Here is a 22,456-nt window from a genome sequence, read left to right as displayed (position 1 = left end):
GTCTTCCATATATTGTAAAGCAGTGCACAAACTATTGGCGCTACATAAATCCTGTATTATAATAATAATAATAATATTAATAATAATTTCAAGTTAGACTGAAGTTAGAACTCTTTTTTTGTTTCGGGTCAGTGCCTCAGAAAATATTGAAGCAATGGAACTAGCAGGTTGACTAGCATTTTCAGAAGGAAAGGTTAGTAATGGTGGCTTTTGTAGGCCCTTACTACAGATTCCCTTCAACATAGTTATGGCATATACCACAGGAATGCCACATGAATGCACAGGGGATATTGAACCATAGGCATCATGTCCAAAAAGAGCTCACTTGGACATTATGAGCTCATTTGATTTTTTTCTATTACAGTCACACACACACATGCATACACACTTAAAACTAAAGTACAGGCAAACAGACCTACCAGACAGAAGATCACATGTCCCCTTCCCTAATTGGCTTAGAGTGCTGTCCCTCACTCTGCCCATGTTCTACTGAACAGGAATTAGGGTAGGCTGAAATCAATACATATATAGGGACCCTGCCTTAAGCTGGAGCAATCCTAGTCAAATTAAGTGTTGATTGCAGCTAGGCTGTAACCATCCTGAGCTTTCTTTATATTATATATATATATCTGTTAGATTTCTCCTAAGCTCAGGACATTAATTATTTCTGCCTGCTACTGCTGAGTTGTCTCCAGTAGCTAATTTGAGAAGTAACAATGTATGGGTGATGAATATTTATCTGCCTTAGCCAATCATTGAGAGGATAAATATTTGGAGCAACCATCTAAAACAGTCCTTCCCTCCTGGGCTTTTGTCTGGAGGACATGCCACTGTGAAGGGGTCTTTTCTTCTTGGGAGCCTGTGCCAAGGCACAAGATATCTACGTTAGCCCATGCTTATGCCTAAGAAATATAAAATGCAAGATGGTTACCCATAGGGAGCATCTTTAAAAGAAATAGGAAGGTAAGCTACCTGTATGGAGCATCTTCTGAGAAACGAGAACAAGAAGGCGGCTATCTTTATGAAACATCTTCAGAGAAACCAGCACAGGAAGGTGGCTACCTGTATGCAGCATCTTCACGGGGGTCTGCTATTAAGAGTGTCCAGGAGAGCTTGGGAGATGCTGCTGCCAGATGGACATTGCATAGACACCTAATTAACCAACATTTTAAGGTACCTGTGATTGCTCACATAGGGTTCTTAAAGAGCCACTATAACTTTCTTTGCTTCTAGAAGGCCGGGGGTATGTTGTGCATATCCCTTTTTTTTATTTTTACCCACAATAAGCCAAGGACCCATCCTGAGCTGGTAACTGCTACCCTGTCTCATTGCTTTAGATGGCCATCCTACACTGCCCTGGTGGGAGAAATACAACACATATCTAGGAACCTAAGCTAGTTATATGTAAAAAAAAACAAATGCAAACATAATAGGCTTCATTGCTGCTTTTTCTCTTAACGTTCAGCTGTAACAGAACCCACTTTCCTAGAAGCCAATTAAACTACCAATATGCTTTTGAACTGGAGGAGGAAGCCAAAGCACCTGGCAGTAGCCCACAAAAGAAGAGAGGAAATGTTCGAACTGCGTACAGTGTCACAGTATCAATGGTGGATACTGAACCCTTGCAGTTCAAGGTAAGGGAGGTTACTAATTAACTCCCACACATTTTTAAAAAAAAATCAGCCTCAACTAGCAAAATGTATGAAGTCTACCACACTAAGTATTCAAATATACGTACGATTTAAAATTTCCCCAATCCTGTTTTTGTATCACTGATTGCACTGTTTATGAAATATTGATCAGATGCAGCTTCATACATCTGCTAAATACTGTCAGGTACCTCATAAGTACTGCCTTTCTAGTAAAATAGTAATATATGTAATATGTAATATAAATTGTATTGGGCATACTGAGCAAAATACAAAAAGCCCTACAAGCTGCCTTTATTTCCGAGCTTCACTGATGTCTGCAAAAACAGTCTAAAGTCAGCCAATGCAGAAAGTGTCATGTCTTACTGAAAATCAATTTATCTTTTACAGTATTGACTGACATTGTGTTGTTTACATGCCTGAGTGGACATCTGCAGTGTTTCAAGTTGTCTGTTCAATATACTGTATAGACAAAGGAGGGAAATATGGAGATCCCAATATAGTGAACAATTTCTGCAGTATACTGCAAATATGATATCCAGCTATGTTGAGATCACAACAGACATTTTCATTAAAAGATAACCATACGTGATTAATATTTAATCCCCAGCCCCCATCACTTCTCTTTCCCTTTAGATATTGCAATTTAACAATTTTTTAAATGTTACCGTGGAAATTAGGTGTGCATATATTTGAAATAATTTGCTATCTTAAATAGAAAATTTAGAGAGGCCAATTGTGCCTAAGCAGTACACTGAGAAATCTACCTTTTGCACTTCCCAATATGTGTGTGTGTCTTGGCACTGCGGTTCTTTATTCTCATGGCTGCATTGATTGCATGATTTGATTGCATTGAGATTTGACAATGTCACTAGTGTGCTAGTCACTGTTCCTTTGAAGGACTTAGAGAGAAAGCTATACCTTAGGACCTTTAGTGTAGGGATCTCCCTGTTTCTGCTTTATTCATAATGTAGATCTGTGCTTTCTCCACCACTGCTCCTGCTTTCTAATCATCATACCAACCACTAGCAATAACATTGATCTAAATAAAGGTTTCCTTTGAAGAAGAACTCTCACCGGCACTGAAAAAATAAATGCTGGTCCATACATTCATGTACAACTACCTGCATATGCCTCTCCAATGAAATGTTAATGGATTGTAAAAGTCAAAGAAGATAATCACTTCTTCTATTCTTGCCTGTCAGCTACTCCCCTGCCAGAAGCCTGATTTGTGGGATTTACTATTAATGACCACCTGTCCAGTAAGCGCGCCTGTTGGGCACACTGAAATCACAGCACAACGCACAGTTTGAATAGTGATGGCATATGAGTGTCAAACAGATGGTTTTTTTTAGTCTGGCAGTCTGGCTGACAAGCCCCCTTCCCCTGCATGCCTAGTGATAATGCCTGTCAATTACCCCTCATTCTCTATTTGTCTCCTTGTGAGCAGTGTGGTGGTGGGGGGATGTAGGCATGCTGGTACAGTAGCCATAAGCTGGCTACTAGATATAAAATATGAGACATTGTTTCAGCAAAGAGGGCATTTTTATACTTTTTTTTACTCTGTTGGCATATGAAAAGAATAATCAAATATTTAAAAGTGACCTGGTGTGCATCTATTCAAATCCAGTGCTGGTAACATTTCTAGATAATATTGTAGCCATACAGTGTTTCTTTGAGGTTACTTTGTAATGAGGAAAATATGTGGGCTGCTGCTAGGTGGCTGGCTTTGCATGGCTTCAGTACTATATATAAGGTTCGGCCTGATGTACGGTTCATTCTGAACTTTGTAGGGCACGACATGACCTGAACACTGTAGGGTGCATCATGACCACATGTAATGGTATGTGATATGATTCAATGTGGAAAGAAAACACTCTTCCTGGATAGTGATTGATTCCTAACCACATGTAATCATATTACACATCATTACATGCGGTGTGCAGGCGTTTACATGCAGCGGCTGATCATTACTTTGAATGGGTGACAGTTGCCACTTGTAAATGCCAGATTAGGGATTCCTGCTGCAGGAAAACGTAAGTTCCTGACACAGGAATCCCTAATCACACCTAAACTTATAGGTGTGAATGGGGCCTGAATACACTTCCCCCCATACACATAAAAAAAATACTACCCCTGCACATATAAAATAATAATACAACCCCGTCCCCCCGTCCCCTTGCACCCCACATATAAAATAAAGAGCCCCCTCTCCTGCTTACCTTGTTGCAGAGAGGAGGCACGATCTCTCGTGATCCAGTGATTGATTAGTAAGGTTTGGTGCATCCTTTCTGCCAGCGTTCACTGAAGGATTTTAAAGCGCTGGCCAAAAGAATCTGAGTGTCAGCACAGAGAAGCAGCTATGCGGTCGGCATCTGACCGTGACCTCTGGCCTGACCTGTCAGCTGGGTGTGGGCCACATATTATCAGCTCGCTGGTCAGTACTTTGAGACCCCTTATCTACAACTTTTTGCTCAAAAGGCAAAGCCCTTCTTCCCTTCTCCAGCAGCATATATACACTTTCCTTCGCTCTTGTGCTACTCCAATTGGCTACTGGGAGTAAAGTCAAATACTTGGCACTTCCAGATATAAGTGAGATATAAGTGAGAATGTGACTTATTCCCTCTCTCCCATGTGAGACGTCTTTGACCCTTTGTAAGATCCATCAGATCAGTTTGGAGCTTACACAGGGCTTCCTTTTTCCGGTCCTGGTGGCTGAGTGATGCAGGAGGGAGGAAAGGTGAGTAAGTGCTGCTGGGGAGTAAAGAGTTAAGGGCCCCTTTTTCTTTGTACTGTATGGGCAAACAAAAGGATAACTTTACAAAAGATTGTTTGTCCTTTCAAAACAAGACAAAAGTTGTTAATTCTTCTTTTAAAATATGCACGTTTATAAGTGTTATTCAGTAATGTACCTTCTGATTTTGTCTAAAAACTTTCTTCATAATAGACAATTATAGTCTGCTCATCTGCCCTTGGAAGTGGAAAAGGTTTAATTTGTGGCTTGACCAGTTTGCCCTTACCTGAGATTATTACAGCACTTACACACTTGTCCTAAGAGATAATCACTCTCCTATCAGTTATGTGAATTTCAAATGTAACCAAATCTGTCTCATCAAATAGTTTTAATAGGGCGGTTATTACGCTGAAAGAGGACTCATTTGGTTCTGAAATTTAATGATGAACTCTAATCAGATTTGAAAACCTCATGATTCCTAATTAGGAGGAATATCAAATTATTCAGTTGAAAAAGTAAGCTTTATATTAGAATAAATGGTGTTAAAATGGGAACCTTTACTCTATTTGTATTTGATCAAGAGAAGGGTTAGCTCCTTCATATTCTTGTTTTATGGAATAAAAGACAATGAAAGTCATTATTTTTAAAAGACCCTGCCTCAAAGGTTTTGTGCTTAGTAATTTGTGGGCTCTATAAAGTTTCCAGGATTCCGCTGTACTGTTAAAGCTGAAGTCCAAGCAAAAATGCAACCAATTTAAAGTCCCATGTAGTGATGAAAAATGCAGAGAACAGAAAAAAATGAAGAGGACAGACAAAATTTGTCCCGTGAGCTGAACTTTGCCCTTCTGCATTTAAGACATTTACAGACTGGCCTATGCTGCTTATGTAAAGCAACCATGGGATGGCTGGGAACCTTTGGCCTGGGGGATGGGGGGGGTGGGGGCACATATTGATAAATAAAACCAATTGGTAATCTGCTCCAGAAAACTTTTATCAACTAATATATTTATGTTATTTGACATATACAGTATCTCTGTCACTCCTGTCATGATCATCTCTTGAGGAAGTAGACTTTGATCCAAGAAAGGCATTGAGTAAACTCTATATATGACCTTCTCAATCTTCCTATGAATCTGTGTGGAGTATTGATTTTGGAGATAGATGATTAAGATCGTACAAACCTGTTCCTTGTCAGGATTTAATATATAGAACTCCAAGTGGGAGGAATATGGGTGGAGCTAGGGGGTCCATAATTACCAACTTTTTAAATATTTATTGTTTGTTTATTATTGTTTACTAATGTGTGTGGTTTTTACTGACTCTAATAAATTATGTCAATTTTAAATCTTTTGGACATCTACATTACCTTGAAAGCCACATTGTTTATAAAATTGTACGTTCATCAGTTTTACCTGCTGTTGGCACGATGCCTCTGTGGCTTTCAACTTGTAATTCTCGAAACCACTAGGTTGAGTTTTAACTCCAACAAGTTCCTTAGTCTGTGGCTTAGCATGCCACTATTTTGTTCTGCCCAGCCCTGTTTGACCCTCTTCCATGTTCCACTGTTTTTTTACTGCTGTTTGAATACGGTGTACACAGTTTCACTTGCTAGTTTGTATATTTCTAGGTTGTCTGTGGTTCTGTTTGCTGATTTTTTTTTTAAATCAAAGCTTTAATAACATTTAAGGATAAATAAGCGAAAGTTTCAAAAGTGATGCAGTTATAAAGCTATTTTAAACCATTGTAGTATTTGGATATAATATTTTGGTTAGTAACATGAAACAATAGATTTATTTGAAAGTTAAATATAATGTCCACACTCTCAATATTTGTTAAACATAGGAGCTTTTTCACAAATACAGTATATTACTGATATTATTTGCTCTATTATATAAAACCTGGATTTTAGCTTTACCATCCTTCACTATTTAACTCCTTCCAACAGTAAAAAATAACTCTGTAGCCTTACTTCCCATCCATACTATACAAATCATTTCTTAGTTAATGACTTTCACTTCATCAAATGTTTGCTTATGTGCTTCATTGCTATACAAGAGAATGGAAAGATAATTAAAATGTACAATGAAAATTTAAGTTTTCGGAGACTGATATTCAAACCTGTATTAAAAATAATTCAGCAAAGGTGCCCAGAGGTCACTGAAGCTTATAAGCCTGGCAGGAGAAGGGAGTATTTACACTTTTCTTTTCAAGGGACCATTTTTTGGCAGTTTTATTTTAGCAGCAGTGTCCATGAAATTTCCAACATCCTTTCAATTTATATGCAGTGGTTCTGTGAGACATTAAAATGTTTTTCAATTAAAATGTTTTTTTTTTTAAGTAAGGGTATCCAGAGACAAGACATACTCATCAGATTTCTGGTCTATTCTTCAGACAAACTATCTTTCTGGTACCATTCATCTCCAAAAGGTCATTTGTACAAATCATGCTTTTCTTCAGACCCTTATAGCATATTTGTTGTAAGAATAAAACATGTATTGCCAACTGTATTTTCTGCCAGGTTAACTATATGCTGAAACATAAAACTACTATTTGAAGTATATTTTACCTTTAGATGTAACTTCTGAGTGTGCCTACCACTGGTTGAAATCTTCTGCCTAAATCCAAGACAATTATAATCCAGCTTCTAGCTGGATGAGCCAATTATTGGAAGACAATTTACAACTGGTTGCACCGGGTCACAGAAAACTATTGATCTCTTTACAGATATTATATACACCTATATATGTAACTATTAATTAGTCCAGTCTAAGTTTTCATACCAGCTTGTGAACACTAGCCCTTTGTAAAAGACCAAGATATCTCCATTTGCCATAAGCTAAGAGGAGCTGTGCTACAGTTTATTGAACATTGACATTTTGGGTCACAGTCAAACGCAGGTTAGTGTCAGTCGATAAAACAATTTCCTTTATCTTTCTTCAGCTTGCATTCAGAAAAGTTGGCTTTTCTTGAATGATTTTGGTTGCACAGGAAATTTACAGTAACAACAACATCTGAGTAAGATATAAATAATGAATGATGTATCTTATGATGTAACGGCTTAATTCAGCATTTATGAATGTCCTTCTATTACTGATACTAATGATATCTTAAGGAAACAGATTTTTGTATTTCAGTTTTTCTTCTTCCTCCTTCTCTTGCATTCTCATCTCCAGCTTCAGTATTTCCTTCTTGACTTGACGGGTCATTGTTGGGTCAAGTTCCATGACTTTCTCAAAATCTTTCTTTGCTTCAGCTTCATTCCATACTTCAGCGTTGGCCTTAGCGCGCAGGAAATAAGCCTTTGTCAAACCTAGAAAAGGAAGTGTAAACTTTATATTCTGTTTATAATTTGTTTATATATACCGCACACTGTGATATTTCCTGAAGAACGTGACACCTAAAGCGAACCAAGCAGCAGATATATTCTTTCATGTTACATGCATGCAAACTAAGTAAGATAAAGGTGCCGGCACTTATCTCTCACAAAAATCACAGAATTCCTTCTGACAAATGCCTTCATTGTCTTTTCTCTGCAGAAGGCTGGCACCAGCCTTTTTCACCCACTGTCTAGGGTCCTCAAAATCTTTCTACTAAACAACACAATCATTAAAGTCCTGATGCCCCTACAGTAGCCTTTATGTTCCGGGTTGTGTGTTCATATCTCTCACACAGATAAGCCTTTACTGCTGCCTTTCACATCTGTCTTTTTACAAGGTTATAATGTTACAGTCATTAGTTGAAGGGAGCCCAAATAAATCCTTCTTCATTCTCCAGATTGCACCTCTCAGCCAAGGTACAGTCCCTTGTCAAGAGCACAAAACAACCAGGCATTAATAAGCCATTTCCTTCATCATTAATATAAGACTGCATAAAATATACAACAAATTATATAATTAGATAGGTTAGAAACAGACCATTTACTTGACCTAACACATTATGCAACAGCAAATTCCCTTCAGTGTCTGTATATTGAAGTTTAAGAGTTGATTCACTAAAGGCAAACAGGCTGTTCACTTTGGGGGGGAGTTTCCCCTTAGCTTAGTGAATGTGGTGAAGTTTCACTTAGCAAAAAATACCTAATCATGTGCAAGGAAGCTAAAAACACAACATTTTAGCTTGCACGTGATTAGAGGCAACTTCCCATGCAAAGTGCAAATTCCCTTGCAAAGTGAACAACCTCTTTGCTTTTAGTAGATCAACCCATCTGTGTGTCTGTGTATAGTATTCATTGAACACTCTAGGTTACCGTATATGGGTATTAGCTGCTATCCTCAGGAGTCTGTGTACATGGCAAGCACCAGAAATTCAATGAACCCTCCAGGTACCTCAGGAAGTTCTGTTCTTCTTGCTTCAAACAGAACTGAAAGCCAGCAGATCTGAATGGGTTGTCAGATTGACTCTAAATTACCATCTATATAAGGCCTAAGCTTAGCAGTCCTGCATTCCTACATACATAAACTGGCACTTAAGATCTCCTACGCTGTATTTCTAATATTTGAAAAAGAAGCATTTTTAAGGTATACCTAATTAAATATATAAACTCCATATGCCTTTTTACCTACACTGAGTGGCCAGATTATTATGACCACCCCATCTGTACTTCGTTGGGCCACGAGATGACTCCACGAGATGACTTCGTTGGGCCGCCTCGTGACTCCACGAGAACGTAAAAGGTGATGCGAGAAATCTGACACTGCACTGTTGCCCTTCTGTTGTCGTGTACCAGTCTTGCCACTCTCCGTTCTGCCCTAACATTGACAGCCCAGTCTTTAAACACTAACAACAGCTGCTCTTGAACATTTAACTAATTCTGCTGTTTTGCTGATACTCGCTCCATGGCTCCGAGCGCCAACAATCATCCCACGTGCAAAGGCTGTTAAATCGCGTTGTTTACCCATATCTTCAGAAAAAAATCACCTGCTTCCATATTTATAATGGTCTGGCCCTCTAGCAACTTCAGCGCGAAATTATAGCTAATTATAGCTAATTTGCCTACAAACATCAGGTGGTCATAATAATCTGGCCACTCAGTGTATAACCCCACTTCCACATTCCTGCTTTCCCAACTGCCTGGTTGCCTGACAGAGCTGTGTGTAAGCTGTTGTGTTGGAGCATACACAGGGACAATGATAAAGCCTGGCAATTGGTGGAAAGATCTTCACACCTAAATTCCAGTGTTTCCCTTTTTAAGTATAGCTTCATCCATCGCTATCAATCCTTAACCAAAATATGAGTACCGAGTAGAATAATCCTTTAAGGCATCCTCTTAGAATTACTCATTAATGGATATCAAGAGATTAGCAGCAACAGTTCTCAATTGATCATGAATTAACATTTGCAATCACATTTAGCTTTGTAAAGTTTTTTTATTTACAAAAAGTTATAAGGAGTATTCAATATTAATTTTCAAACATGTATTTAAAGCCTATCTCTGGATAAAAAAACAAAAACTCCTCTTGCAGTGGGGCTACCCCCACACTGCAAGGCTTAATTGGTAGTTAAAGCCTATTCACACAGGCTAATCAGGAGGGGATCTGTGCATGGATCCCGTTTGTTTTTCGGACATGGCCAGAGTCGGGGGTAACCAGGTGTAAATGGATGCCTGTTTGTTTAGACTAGCGTTAGGCATCCGATTGGGTCCTCCTGAAAAACGTAGATTGGACCACCATGTGAAAGGGGCCTAAGAGTTTTTACTTAAGCAGTTTAACTTACCTAACTCTCACTCCTCTAACAGTTAGCGCTCACCTCTCTTGCCTCTGCTCTTGCTGTGGAATGTTCCTCAGTGTCCTCAAATCAAATGCGGGACTATGGACCCTGCATTAGAAGTGAAGATGTCAGCACAAGAGTGGGAAGAAGCTGCAGGCACAGTTTTTTGAGCCAGTGGAAGCGGGGATAAGTAAAACTATTTTGAGGAAAGCCCCTAGACAAAAATGAGCAGTTAACCCTTGCATTGTGGGGGACATGTACAAAAATCTACCAGTGTATGGTCAGTATTAGAACACCTTTCTTTGACTTTTGAAAAAGTTAGACAGCGCTGTCCACAAAAAAAAATCTATTCAAATCAATCCTCATGTTACTAAACCAGATGCTATCTCTTGCCATTATAGGGCCAAATAGCTAACACAGTGGAGTGTAAATTTATTTAATCCAGTCACTGGCCATTACTCTCCATTTTGTTTTCTCATCTTTTAGACTCAACATTTTCTTTATCTAGCTGCCTGCATGTATATGTAGGCTTTTTGCAACTGTTTTAATGGGTTTTTTTTGCTTTTATTTTATAGGATACCTATGCCAGTAAATTCAGCATATTCTGATGCATTATTATTATTATTATTATTATTATTATTATTATTATCATATTATTATTATTATTATTGGACACATTTAATATTAATCCCTTCCGAGTGGCATTTTTTTCTTTCTTTCTGAGGGAAAAGACCTTGAGGTATTAAGAGTACCATTTGTTTCACTACAAGGAGCTAGAATATATCAAATGAATTACACTTGGAGATGTAGAGGGTGCTTATCATGAACTGCTATGTACACTGCATGATCTCATCATGTGATATACAAAATATTGGATCTTTACATTGGGCAATTTTCTTTGAATCAGTGTCCTTCAAATCCCCTGTATTTGAAGTAGTGTTAATCTCCCAGCTCAAAAGATAATCTTTGGTTCTAAGACACTTACAGGTTTTTTTTTTCAATTGCCAGCAGAAAAAGTAGCCTAGCCACAAAGGAGCTTTGTGGGAATTTTGCTTTATTAATACAGAAAAAAAAACTAGCAGCAACAGTATTACTTTTGTCAGCTAAATGTAGGACATGACCTTGCAAACACATATTTAACAGCTTTCAAAGAAATGGAGTTGGTAGCTCAACTTTTTAAAAATTCAGTTTGCCTAGACCAAAGATTTATAAATTGCCATGGCAACATATGCTTTTGATATGGGACCCAGGGGCTTAGGAGGCTAGTCAGCAATATCATGTTCCCTAGGTATGCTGCTAGTAAGTTAGTTGCTGTCTTATGTGAATGCAGTAGTGTTTGTAACCTTGGAATGATAGTTGACTGCACATTTTGATACCTAAGCAGTATTTCAGATTCTTAATACAAAATAAAAAATGGAAACACCATCAGAATACTGCTATTATAATCGAACTGATAATAGCTAGTGGCAGAACTCTGAAACAAAAGGGCCGCTGTTAACAGGCTTTGGGCTTGTGTCAATGGGATCAGTTTGAGATGCTTCTGAAAGCATTCAGAATTAATTAACACATGCCATTGACCTCCTTCTGACCTGCATTTGACCTCCATCAAGCAGGTTTTGCTTTCTCATATTCTTGTATGAGGATGCAAAATCTGTTTGAATTAAACAAAAGCCCATTGACACTAAAACTGTTAATAGTGTAAACATTTGGTGAGGAACTAGCTGAGGCATCACAGTGCATGGAGTGTAGCTGCCCCTGGGCTAGGAGGCTTAATTATATTTGTGCAGCTGTTACCACTGCACACATAGTAGTTAAAGTGACACTAAACTCAAAAGTTAAATCTTAAAAATGCATTCAAGTAACTTAGCTATTACAAAAACATTTATCTTATTTGTGTATCACTCAGCTGTAGATACTCAAATCATCTCTAAATTCATGCTGACACTGTCCTTCCTTCTGGAGGGTGGCTACTTTTGTTCCCCATGGTCCCTGTGTGTGGAGCAACAGCTCCAAGCTCACTCCCGTGATGGATAACAATATCACATTTACAGGGCTTTTCACTAAGGGGTGAAGAGTTTGGAGAAGGCAGGAGAAGTGAATAATCTAGGACAACATATCTGAACTGGAAAGGAAGCTGAATTGGAGAATTTTTCTAAATCAGCTATTTTGGCCTAGATTGTTCACTTCTCCTTCCTTCTCCAAACTCTTCAAATCAATGATGGATTTCAACTGCAGTGATAAAAAAAATGTGTAGGAGAATATAATTTTTCTTGATCAAACGAAATTCTATCAGTGAATATGGTTTTAAGGGTATTAAGGAAACTCCATTCATTCCAAAATCAAATGTGAAATGGAAACAAAGATCAAACGAAATTTTGAATGACAACCATCAAGTCTCTGATGGCATTATCAAATGTTCTAACAAGATTGTTCCTGCGAACATTCTTTCAAAAATCTACCCTTATATACCCTACTTTAGAAACATTTAAAGTGACCCAGTCAGGTTCACTTTAAAAGTTGAACCTTAGCTAGAAAGAAAATAGCTATCTTCCCTTAGAAAGCTAGTAAGACCAATTTCTAAGTAGGGTATATAGCTTTTTCTTAATTTGTCTTCTTTGCCTGTTAGTAAGAGTTAAGACATCAATAATGGCGACAAACCAACTTGGACATCCAGTAATAGAACGAATCTCTGCACTGTCTTTGCAGAGAAGCTGAAGGTTAGTTCCCCCTCCACATTTGCTTTAGTCTCATTGACTAGCAGGTTCTGCTATGTCAGGTTTTATTAGGGTGCCAGAAATCAAACTGTCCAGGGGGATCCAAGCAAATGAATCCGTCTTTACAGAAAACTGGAATAAGAGGCAATAAAAGCTGGGGATAACAGTGTTAACAAGGAGAGAAGATTCACAATGCAAACACGATGCACAAACAATAAGTAGAGAGAAAGAAATCAATGCAAGTAAGGAATGCTGTGCTGGGCGAAGCTCCTAAACCACACCAAGAGAGAGTACAAGTAGTGTCACCCTCTGACCTTTGAAAGGAAATTAAAAGGAAGCTACATAGAGCCCTTCCCTCATCTGCAGTCATTCTGCAGTATCTCCATCTCTATAATCTTATCTTTGCACTGGCTCTAATCCAAGAACAGTGGCAAATAACAGACAGAGATGATGGTTGGCACACTGTTTTCTTGCTAACACATGTTATTTTCTACTCTTGCATATGGCACAGAGTAATCATAATGTTCAAAGAAATGGATGTTTTCTCTTGCTTTATTTTTAGATGTTTACAGTCTGTTAAAATTATTGTTTTTATGCTGGAGCGTGGATTGGCTGCACAAAGCTGACTCATCGCCAGGTCTCTTTGTTTGCATGTGGCCTCTCAAATTGTTACTGAATAAATCACAGTTTAATATATAACGGGAGGGATTCATGAAAACTAGGGCAGACAGTTTTCTTATGGCAACCAATCAGCTTCTCTCTTCAGGTTGTTCAGTTAAGCTTTGAAAATAAAAGAGAGAAGCTGACTGGTTGGCATGAAGCATTTCTGCTTCAGTTTTGATTAATTTCCCCTAATGTATGGATAGAAATCCATTGATCCAGGGGTGCCATAAAGATCCACTACACCCCATGGCCCCTTTACAATTGTACATTTATTTGTGGTGCGATACCGCGTGTATGATCCCACACAAACAGAAAAAACACATCCACTCTCCAGATTCCACTGGAATAGTGCGGCTCGCTTTTTTTTCTGTTTGTGCGGGCTCATACTGGAGCAAAGACGTGCTCCCAGCGGCAAGCACCTGGCTCATCCCTTCCTTGAGCCGTGGAGAAGCAGTGTTGCTTTTTAGTGTTCTCTTTGCACCACATAACATGAGGTAGTTTGCATGTAAAAGTGCATTGCTGTTAATGCAGCCTATTTAGAATTGGCTACCAACATGGCGATAGAAGTAAAATTGCTCCCGCAGCAATTTTTTTAACATGCTGCGCCACTTGGCCACAGGCTACTGGACTTGTGTGTTTGCCATTCTAAATGCCAATTTAAACCACCACTAAATGTCTCATTGTGTTGCACTAACACAGTAAAACGGTTTTGTTGCAACATATAGATGGGAAGCCATCTTTGTTAAAAGTATACCATATGCATTATGTGAAGATTTATATGGAGGTTTCTTCCCTGGACAGGAAGACAGATATGTAGGGAGGTATAGGACAGAATTTCAGTTTTAACATTCTTCTTTGTAATCACTTGAAACTTTTACATGTTGAATGTTTTTAAGAACTGTTACATACACTATTTTATATAAAAAAAATAAGATATACTAACAAAAATCCTTCAAAAAGTACTTTTCCTCTGAATCAGCAGGCAGTTTTTGCTTCTTGGAATAAGAGTTCCTGCTGGACTTGTTTGACAGCTCACGGCTGTCAAACAAGTCCATGCCAAAATGATGACATCTCCCAGCTGGCCTAGCTGAATCCCTTGAAAACCCCAGGAATAGGCATGGGGACTTCTCAGCTGGCTTTCCCAGCCTGCTGCCCTGCAGTCACCTGTACTACAAGCAGACTGATAATAATAACATGGCACTGAATTCCATTATGAACATCATACTTTATACAGTAGTTCGGATCCTCACACTCACAAATGCTAGATTTTTTGCCATTGTAAAATAATATACTTATTTCCATGTATTCCCTTATATTTACATAGTTCAAAACACCATAGATAATTAACCCTCTTCCTGCCATGGTCATACTCACTGTTTTCTCCGCATCTAGCTAAAACACACATTGCAAAGTTTAGAACTGAGCTGAGCTCCAGGCGGATAAACAAAACACCATGTTGCAGTTATGTATTTAAAAAAACAATGGTGATCTCCTGTACTGCAGTACTAACTGAGACAGAGGGGGAACACTAGGGGCAAACAGGGTCTGTTACATTAACATGTGCTGACAAGGAACATGTTGACAAGAGTAGAAAGCAGAGAGAACACCTCATCAGTCTGTTGCTGCTTCTTCGTTGTCTATCCATAACTTGGGAACAGAGAGGTGACATGGCTGTGTTGTAGTAAAAAAAATCAGGTCATCTGTTGTTTATCGGGGCTGTGTACATTTTAGGATTGGTCAGACAGAAATATATATGCTTTGGCAGGTAAAACAAATACAAATACTATATTTCCATTTCAACTGTTTATTTAACAGTTTCCCTTCAGTTCAGCTTTCAAGAACTCAAAACCATATATTTTTGGAAAGCAGAGGTCATGCATTAATATGTGCCACAGTGATTTTTCATTAAGTTGTAACTAGAGTGTGTTGGGATTATTATTATTATTACAGGTATTTCTATAGCACTGACAATTTACAGTGCACATTCACATCAGTCCCTGCCCTTATGAAGCTTACAATCCAAGGTCCCCATACATACACATACATGCCAGAGCCAATATAGACAGGAGCCAATTAACTTTCCAGCATGTCTTTGGAGCGTGGGAGGAAACTGGAGTACCCAGAGGAAATTCACATAAGCACAGGAAGAACATGCAAACACCTTGCAGATAGTACCCTGATCAATATTTGAACTGGGGACCCCCCCCCCCAATGCTGTATGGCAGAGGAGCTTACCACTAAGCCACTGCTGATTATAATCCTTGAACAATTTTAATGCTATTTGTGTCACAACTGGGGAGATTCACCCTACCCATTTGTTCTGGGGGCCACTGTGAGGCCTCATTCACACAGGGTAGAGTGGGGCCGTACAATTCCGTGCAGCGTGCATGGCCATATCAGGCCATTCCAGGGAAGGACAGGTGCTGCCTGTAATTGTACACAGCAGCCCGTTCTTCCTTTATGGGAGGACGCGGCCATACGCTGTCGTAAGGAATAACCACTGTATGCGAGGGGGTATGTATATGTATTAAGCTTTAATTTACTAAACTTTCTTGCCATAACAGTCATTTTTTCTGGCCATGTGATTGTTATTTTCAGATCACATTGGCTGTCATTGCTGAAAAGAAGCCATTACAACAATTGCCGTGTTTAGTTAGCTAATTTTTATTGAGATTGATAGTTCATCACGGAGCGAGCTTGGAGCGATGGCTACTTTACAACACATACAGGGGCCATGAGGAACAAAAGTAGCCACCCTCCAGAAGGAAGGACAGTGTCGGCACCAATTCAGAGATGATTTGAGGATGTACAGCCGAGTGATACACAAATAAGATACATTTTTGTTAATAGTTAAAGTACTTGAATGCATTTTTAAGATTTAACTCCTGAGTTTAGTGTCACTTTAAGAGCGCCGTACAGCTCGAGAAGTGATCAGCTGCTTTTGTTGTAAGAAGCGTTTAGCTGAGCACTTTCTTATTTCATTTCCAATAAAATCCAGCAAGCTTTATTTAATCCGCACAGTTGAAAATTGGCATTAGATTAAATTCATAGCTAAAATCCACAATTTTTTGTGCTGTCAATAGAAACATGAATAACTCACTGTGCTGAATACTGTGATGAATGAAGTGATGAATTGAAGGTACACAGAAGTCAACTTAAGTTTTCAACTAGCCTAAAACCTTTTCATGATTTACATGGTGATCTCACTCCCAGTAGATGACCTTCACCCTAATTTGTGCTGACATATGTGTTGCCCCTGCTCCCTGACTGTCTGGGCATGAAAAACATGGGTCTAAGCAGATCTTGACTAGAGGTAAGCCAATGAACTTGCAAAAGACAGAAATCCCAATTAATCTGCCAGGTTTGTTTTGTGCCAAGGCAGTGACAATTCAGTTTGTTGGCTAATCTGTTTTAATAAATGAAGTTGTAATGTGACCCAAAGGACGACTTACTAGCTCAATTTTAAATGTCAGAGTGGCAGTGAGGTTTTCCTTACAAGAAACACAAGCTTAAAATAGTATACTACTTACATTTTAAGCTTTTATATCACAGGGGATGAGGATTCTCTTTTCATTACCCCCCTGTGTCCTCAAAAGCAGGATCAGTTGTTTGGCATGTGCACTTGAAGGGAACTAATAAATTATTTTTTGGGGGCACTTTTACCAGTCTACTGATACCACTAGACAAATTAAATATTCCAATAGCAGAGTAGATAGGGGATTCATTTTGCCAAATTTCTAAATAAAGTGGATTTTTCCATTTTGCTCATCCTAATCTTTATGTCTCTGCATAGCCAAACAGCGATGGGCGCCATGCTGAGATAAAACGTTGAGCCTTTGTGGAGTTTTTGTTTATTCTAGCAGCATTGTCAGGTTGCAAATATAGGTCACTGGCCAACAATGCAAAATGCAGGGTGCTGCAAAGAAAGGTAATTAGAGCTGAAGGGACCCCCATTAAACTTTTTCAGTAGGGCTCTGTGATTGTTGGTAATGCTTTCTTTTATGTACCATGTTCCACAGCTTTATTGCCTTCTTACAGCCAGGGGCATATTACTGAAAACCTGAACCCATGTGTGGCTCCAGGGCCACATTCCCAGCATCTACATTTGTTGCTTTCAAACTACAGAAGTTTATCTAAAACTAAATACCAAGGTACTGGGGTCATCGGTCCGAATGCCGACTATGACGTTATCTGCATTGAGTTTGCATGTTCATCCTGTGCTTACATGGGTTTTCTCCAGGAGCTCTGAGTTCCTTCCACACTCCAAAGACATGCTGGAACGGCAATTGGCTCTTGTAGATATTGGTCATGGTGTACATGTATGTATGCATGTGGGATAGGGACCTTAGATTGTAAGCTCCTTGAGGGCAAGGAATGATGTGAATGTACAGTTTGTAAAGTGCTGCGTAAATTGGCAGTGCTATATAAATACCTGTAATAAATAATCCCAGCACATGGAGCTAGCTTGATGTTAGACTTCTGTAATCCTATTGTAGCCCTGTTATGGGATCCGCTCCTTTAAGAGAAAAGATATTGCAGCTGCAGGTGGAGCCAGAGAGCACAGCTTTGTGGGGATTGTGGACACAGCCACTGAGGAATGACAAATGAAAATGGATACTTGAACTAAAATTCCCAGAGTGCTAAAGGGGAGAAGGGAAGTAAACTCTGAGGGCTAAAGGTTGCTGGGCGGAGTCTAGTGTGAGGAGACAGGGAGGCCAGACTGCTGTTGCTTGTGTTGTGCAGCCAGCTTGTGGAGAGACTGTGCTCACTTGTCACACGTGCAGTTCTGAAGTGACATCTTCTGCACAGAGTAAATGGCTGTTTGTTCCTTTCTGGAAGAGGATCCTCTGGGGCTGTGAGTGATGTGCCATCCTGCTGAAAGGCCATTGTGGGCGGCGACTCAGCCCGGACAGACGCCAAATGTGATGACCAGAACCCGGACGGACGCCAAATCTGATGACCAGAACCCCTGATGACATCATACTTCAGCTCCTATATACAGTTCTTCATCACAGAAGATAATTGCTGACATCCCTGCCGGCTACAGACGGACATCTCCCTCCGTGTATGGGTGAGAGGCCTCTGGCCTGCTGTTGTCATTAACAGTACACACAGATTTTCACCGTTTGTATTGGGCCCCAACGTTGGCTAGCTGAAGAAACTACCACTGGCCAGTGGGTTAGGTACCCGGGTACATTGGGACTAAATATATATATATACTGTATATATACAGTTTGATTACTGTCCAACAAGTTCACAGTTAGAATAACCGCATTTACTGATCATCACTGTTATGCTGATGTCTCATATACAGTCTCTGTGTTATGCTGTGTAGAGATAAATGTTGATGTTGTATACTGCTATTCAGATTAATATATACAGTAAATAGTTATTTAAAATCTCACAAGGTGTGCTGGTGTGCTGTGGATTCATTGTTTGTGGTGTGTCACAGAGGTGATACAGAAGACCTGATCATCCAGCGGCTCCTTCGGGGGTGAGCGCTACACTATGTACAGGGGAAACAGATCAGGACTCTTAGCCAGTCAGAGCTCTGTTGCTTTGTGCAGGGAACACAGAGATGACAGATCTGGCTTTGCTTTCTAGCAGTTGTGCCTGGATTGCAACTCTGCCTGAACAGAATAAAAAATCGTATGGCCGTTAAAAAAATCTTCATATATTTACTGTGTATTCAGCTTAGAGACTACGTGGCAGGACTATGAAGATACCTGGGTGGTGTTGGATCAAGTCAGTTGTGTGTTCCAGCACTTCGTAAAATTCATCCATGCGGAGCAGGGACTGACAGTAATTCAGAATCAAAGTGTTAATCATCTTTTCCAGTTTCATCCACGGCACCTCCCATGGCTTTTCCTGAAAGCAAAAATTAGTATGTCAGAGATGCTACTAGGCTGATTTTTCTTTCAATCTGTGTCCCATTGGGGAAATGTCCTTTTACTTCCTGGCTGGTAGCCACATAAGGAACTGAGAGGAAATTTGTCTGTTTCTTTTGGGTTAATATCCAGTGCAAAGCTGTGGTGTAAAACTCAGAGGCTGACCTACACTCACATAGCTCTTCAGATTCCACATAAAATATGACTATTTTTCTCCACAAGTGTGGGAGCCATTGGTTCCCTTCCAATCACTATTTAGGGGTTACATTTTTAAAGTTTTACGCTGGGTGGATGCTGGTTGCCTAGAGTTGTGACTTGTCAGTGCCATCTTGGCGCGCTAGTGCCATCTTGGCGCGCTAGTGCCATCTTGGCGCGCTAGTGCCATGCGAACAACATCCAACCAAAACTTTTATATATGAACCCTTAAGTGTCCAGATCAGAGTTTCTCAACCTTTTATCAGTCTCTGCAATCTTCAAAAGTATGCAAAATCTCGAGGCACTCCAGTCTAAAATGTCATAGTCACCCTTTGCATCAGTAGCCTCCTTCACATCAGGAGCCCCACGTTCATACCAGAGTCACATCAGAGGCCCCCTCTTTCACATCAGACTTCACACTTTACATTAGGAGCCCCCTTCACATAATTTTTAATTCACATCACAGTCCCACTACCAAAAAATGTTAAGCCACCCCTGAGGAAGCCAGGGGGAACACCTCTGCGACATGGCACCCTGGTTGGGAAAGGCTGGTCTAGATTTTAAAAATTATCTGCAGAAAACTGGGCAAACGATGATATATACAGTTGAACTGTGAACTGTTTTAGCTATCAAAAATGTGACTCACAAATGTCTGCCGCGCTGTAGAACAAGAAAGATGATATTACTAGTTCTTCATATAGCTTTGCCAGCTTCCAACGTCACCTCTCTGCCTCAAGCCTGTCCTTTGGACAATGAATCAGCATCACCATGAGCAAACAAAAAAGCTGCAATATTGACCTGGGAAACATTACAGTCATCTTCCTGGCTGCCCAGTGTGGCAGGGGTATGCGAATCACAGAATTATAAAACCCATCGCAGCTAGAACAATTCTCATATATATTCTGCCTGCTTATTCAATCATTTTCCTGTATTTCTGCTTTAAACTTTACAATATACACATGGTGGTGTATTTATAAACAATCCACAGAGCCATTTGTCCTGAGTAATTGCATGTAAATTCGTTCTGTGTCGATGGAGGCAAAAACACATGTTATTAGCATACTTTCTTTCCAAACCAAATGTAATATCAGGAAAATACCCCATTATAGCCACTATGTGGCACTTAGGAACATAGGACATAAGGGGAACAAGGGTAGATTTTTTTGTACAATCCCATAGTTCAGCTTTAAGAAGTTTGCAAATACAGTGGTCCAAAAATCTCCCCGTCAAAATGGCTGCCTTTCTTTAAATTTAATGAAATACCTTAGTCTGTATATTTTTCAGACAAATAACAGCTTCTCTGTATTTATTGGTTGCATCTTCATAGCGTCCAAGTTTAAACAGTCTGTTTCCTTCTCCATGCAGGACAGGGACTGCTTTTAGCTTTTCGTCATCACTTAGGGCCCATGTCTCTCTTTTATACATACTGGGTGATTCTACCTGTCACACAAATAAGAATGCATGATTTATTAAGGTGAGAGATGATAGGTACATACATAGATGTCAACTGTCTTACCGATTAAAGCATTTGTAATTCTGTCTAGCAAATTTTGCATATAGTTCTGTTGGACAAGACAGCCAAAAGTGTGACACCACTTTCTCTTTTTAGGAATATATTAGCGCCAGCTTTACATCCGTGCTAGAAAAAAAGTTATACTAACCTGGAACCAGCTAGCTGCTACTCTGGTCCCTGAAGCCTGTCTCATTCCTCTGGTGCAGCAATGGTATGTCCCTTGGCATCCTCACATCCTATACACTGTGTAAAAGAATGTGATGACTCAAGGATCTTTAGATGGCTGCAGAGGAGGGGGAGAGAGGCTCCAGAGACCGGTGAGCAAGCCAGCTCAGAGGATCAGGTGAGTATAACTTTTTTTTAGCACATATCAAAAATGAGCACTTAACTCTTGCAGTGCAGGAGTAGCCCCACTGCAAGGGTTATGGACACTTTTGCATGGAATTCTGCTTTAACAAACCTTCAGGTACTTGTGCTAGTTGTATGTAAAAAATACACACACCTGCATTAAATTGTGTTTCTGCTTGAAGTTTAGCTTTAAAGCAAACTGGTAATTTGCAGAGGTCTCTCCCCCCCAATCCCCTGCAGCGTATACTTACCCTTCATTTACTCCCCTTGCTACTTAATTCATGATGAACCTCCATGCACAAAGCACAGACATACTTTAAAGTAGAACTGAAGCCACAACGTTTTTTAGTTTTGAGTAAGAGAGGGTTATGCACCTTGTCAGCTTTTGTTGGCATCTGCGTCTAATTGGAGAGATTCCTCTTTACTTCCTGTCTGATAGCCACAACAGGAAGTGAGAGGAAATCCCTTCAAAGTGAGGGAAAACCTTGGTTGTCATTAGGGTCACCAGAACTGCTCTCCCCATTGGAAAATTTCCCATCTATTTCGGCTCTGATGTCATCCTAAAATCTGGCATTTTCGTTCACTTTCAGTGATAACAGAGAAATAGAGAGAGTGAATCTCCCTAATGGGGGACGCAGATCACAATAAAATCCTGACAGGGGTTCTAACCCTCTGCAGTCTATCCAAAAGTTATGGTTTCAGTTGCACTTTAAGCATGTTTCACATAGACATTAAGAGCAATTTGACCTGAGACAGGATAACATGGATGCTGAAATCACACCTGTAGGGGTCTACCCCCTAACACCCCCTGTAATAAAGCAGTAGTTATTACTTCTCGCCAGTAGGCTGTGCTTTGCTGTGGCAGAGTACTGTGCTGGAGAAGTATCATTCTGACAGTGGTTCTGTGTTAGCCAACCAGTGCAGTAAACATCATAGTAGGAGGGATTGACTAAAGCAAAACCCATGAGCCTGCTCAGAACTGGGGTTGTGTTGTACCTGCCACTCCCATTGTGCCGCCCCAACAGGGGCATAGAATATGAGATGCA

General features: G+C 39.8%; 1 protein-coding gene across 1 annotated transcript; it reads right to left on the bottom strand.

Moving 5' to 3' along the window:
* Window positions 1-7,490: 7,490 nt before the first annotated feature.
* Window positions 7,491-20,989, bottom strand: LOC108799865 (aryl-hydrocarbon-interacting protein-like 1; the record flags this gene model as incomplete). The annotated part of the gene is made up of 3 exons (XM_018571792.1): window positions 7,491-7,693; window positions 19,193-19,334; window positions 20,813-20,989. Coding segments are annotated over 3 exons (522 nt in total), but the record flags the coding sequence as incomplete, so codon positions are not given.
* Window positions 20,990-22,456: the final 1,467 nt, after the last annotated feature.

The sequence above is a fragment of the Nanorana parkeri genome, unplaced genomic scaffold, assembly GCF_000935625.1.
Source record: "Nanorana parkeri isolate BGI_ZX_2015 unplaced genomic scaffold, ASM93562v1 scaffold1838, whole genome shotgun sequence".
Taxonomy (NCBI): domain Eukaryota; kingdom Metazoa; phylum Chordata; class Amphibia; order Anura; family Dicroglossidae; genus Nanorana; species Nanorana parkeri.
The sequence above is the reverse complement of the archived record's forward strand: the minus strand, read 5'-3'. Positions and strand labels throughout refer to the sequence as shown.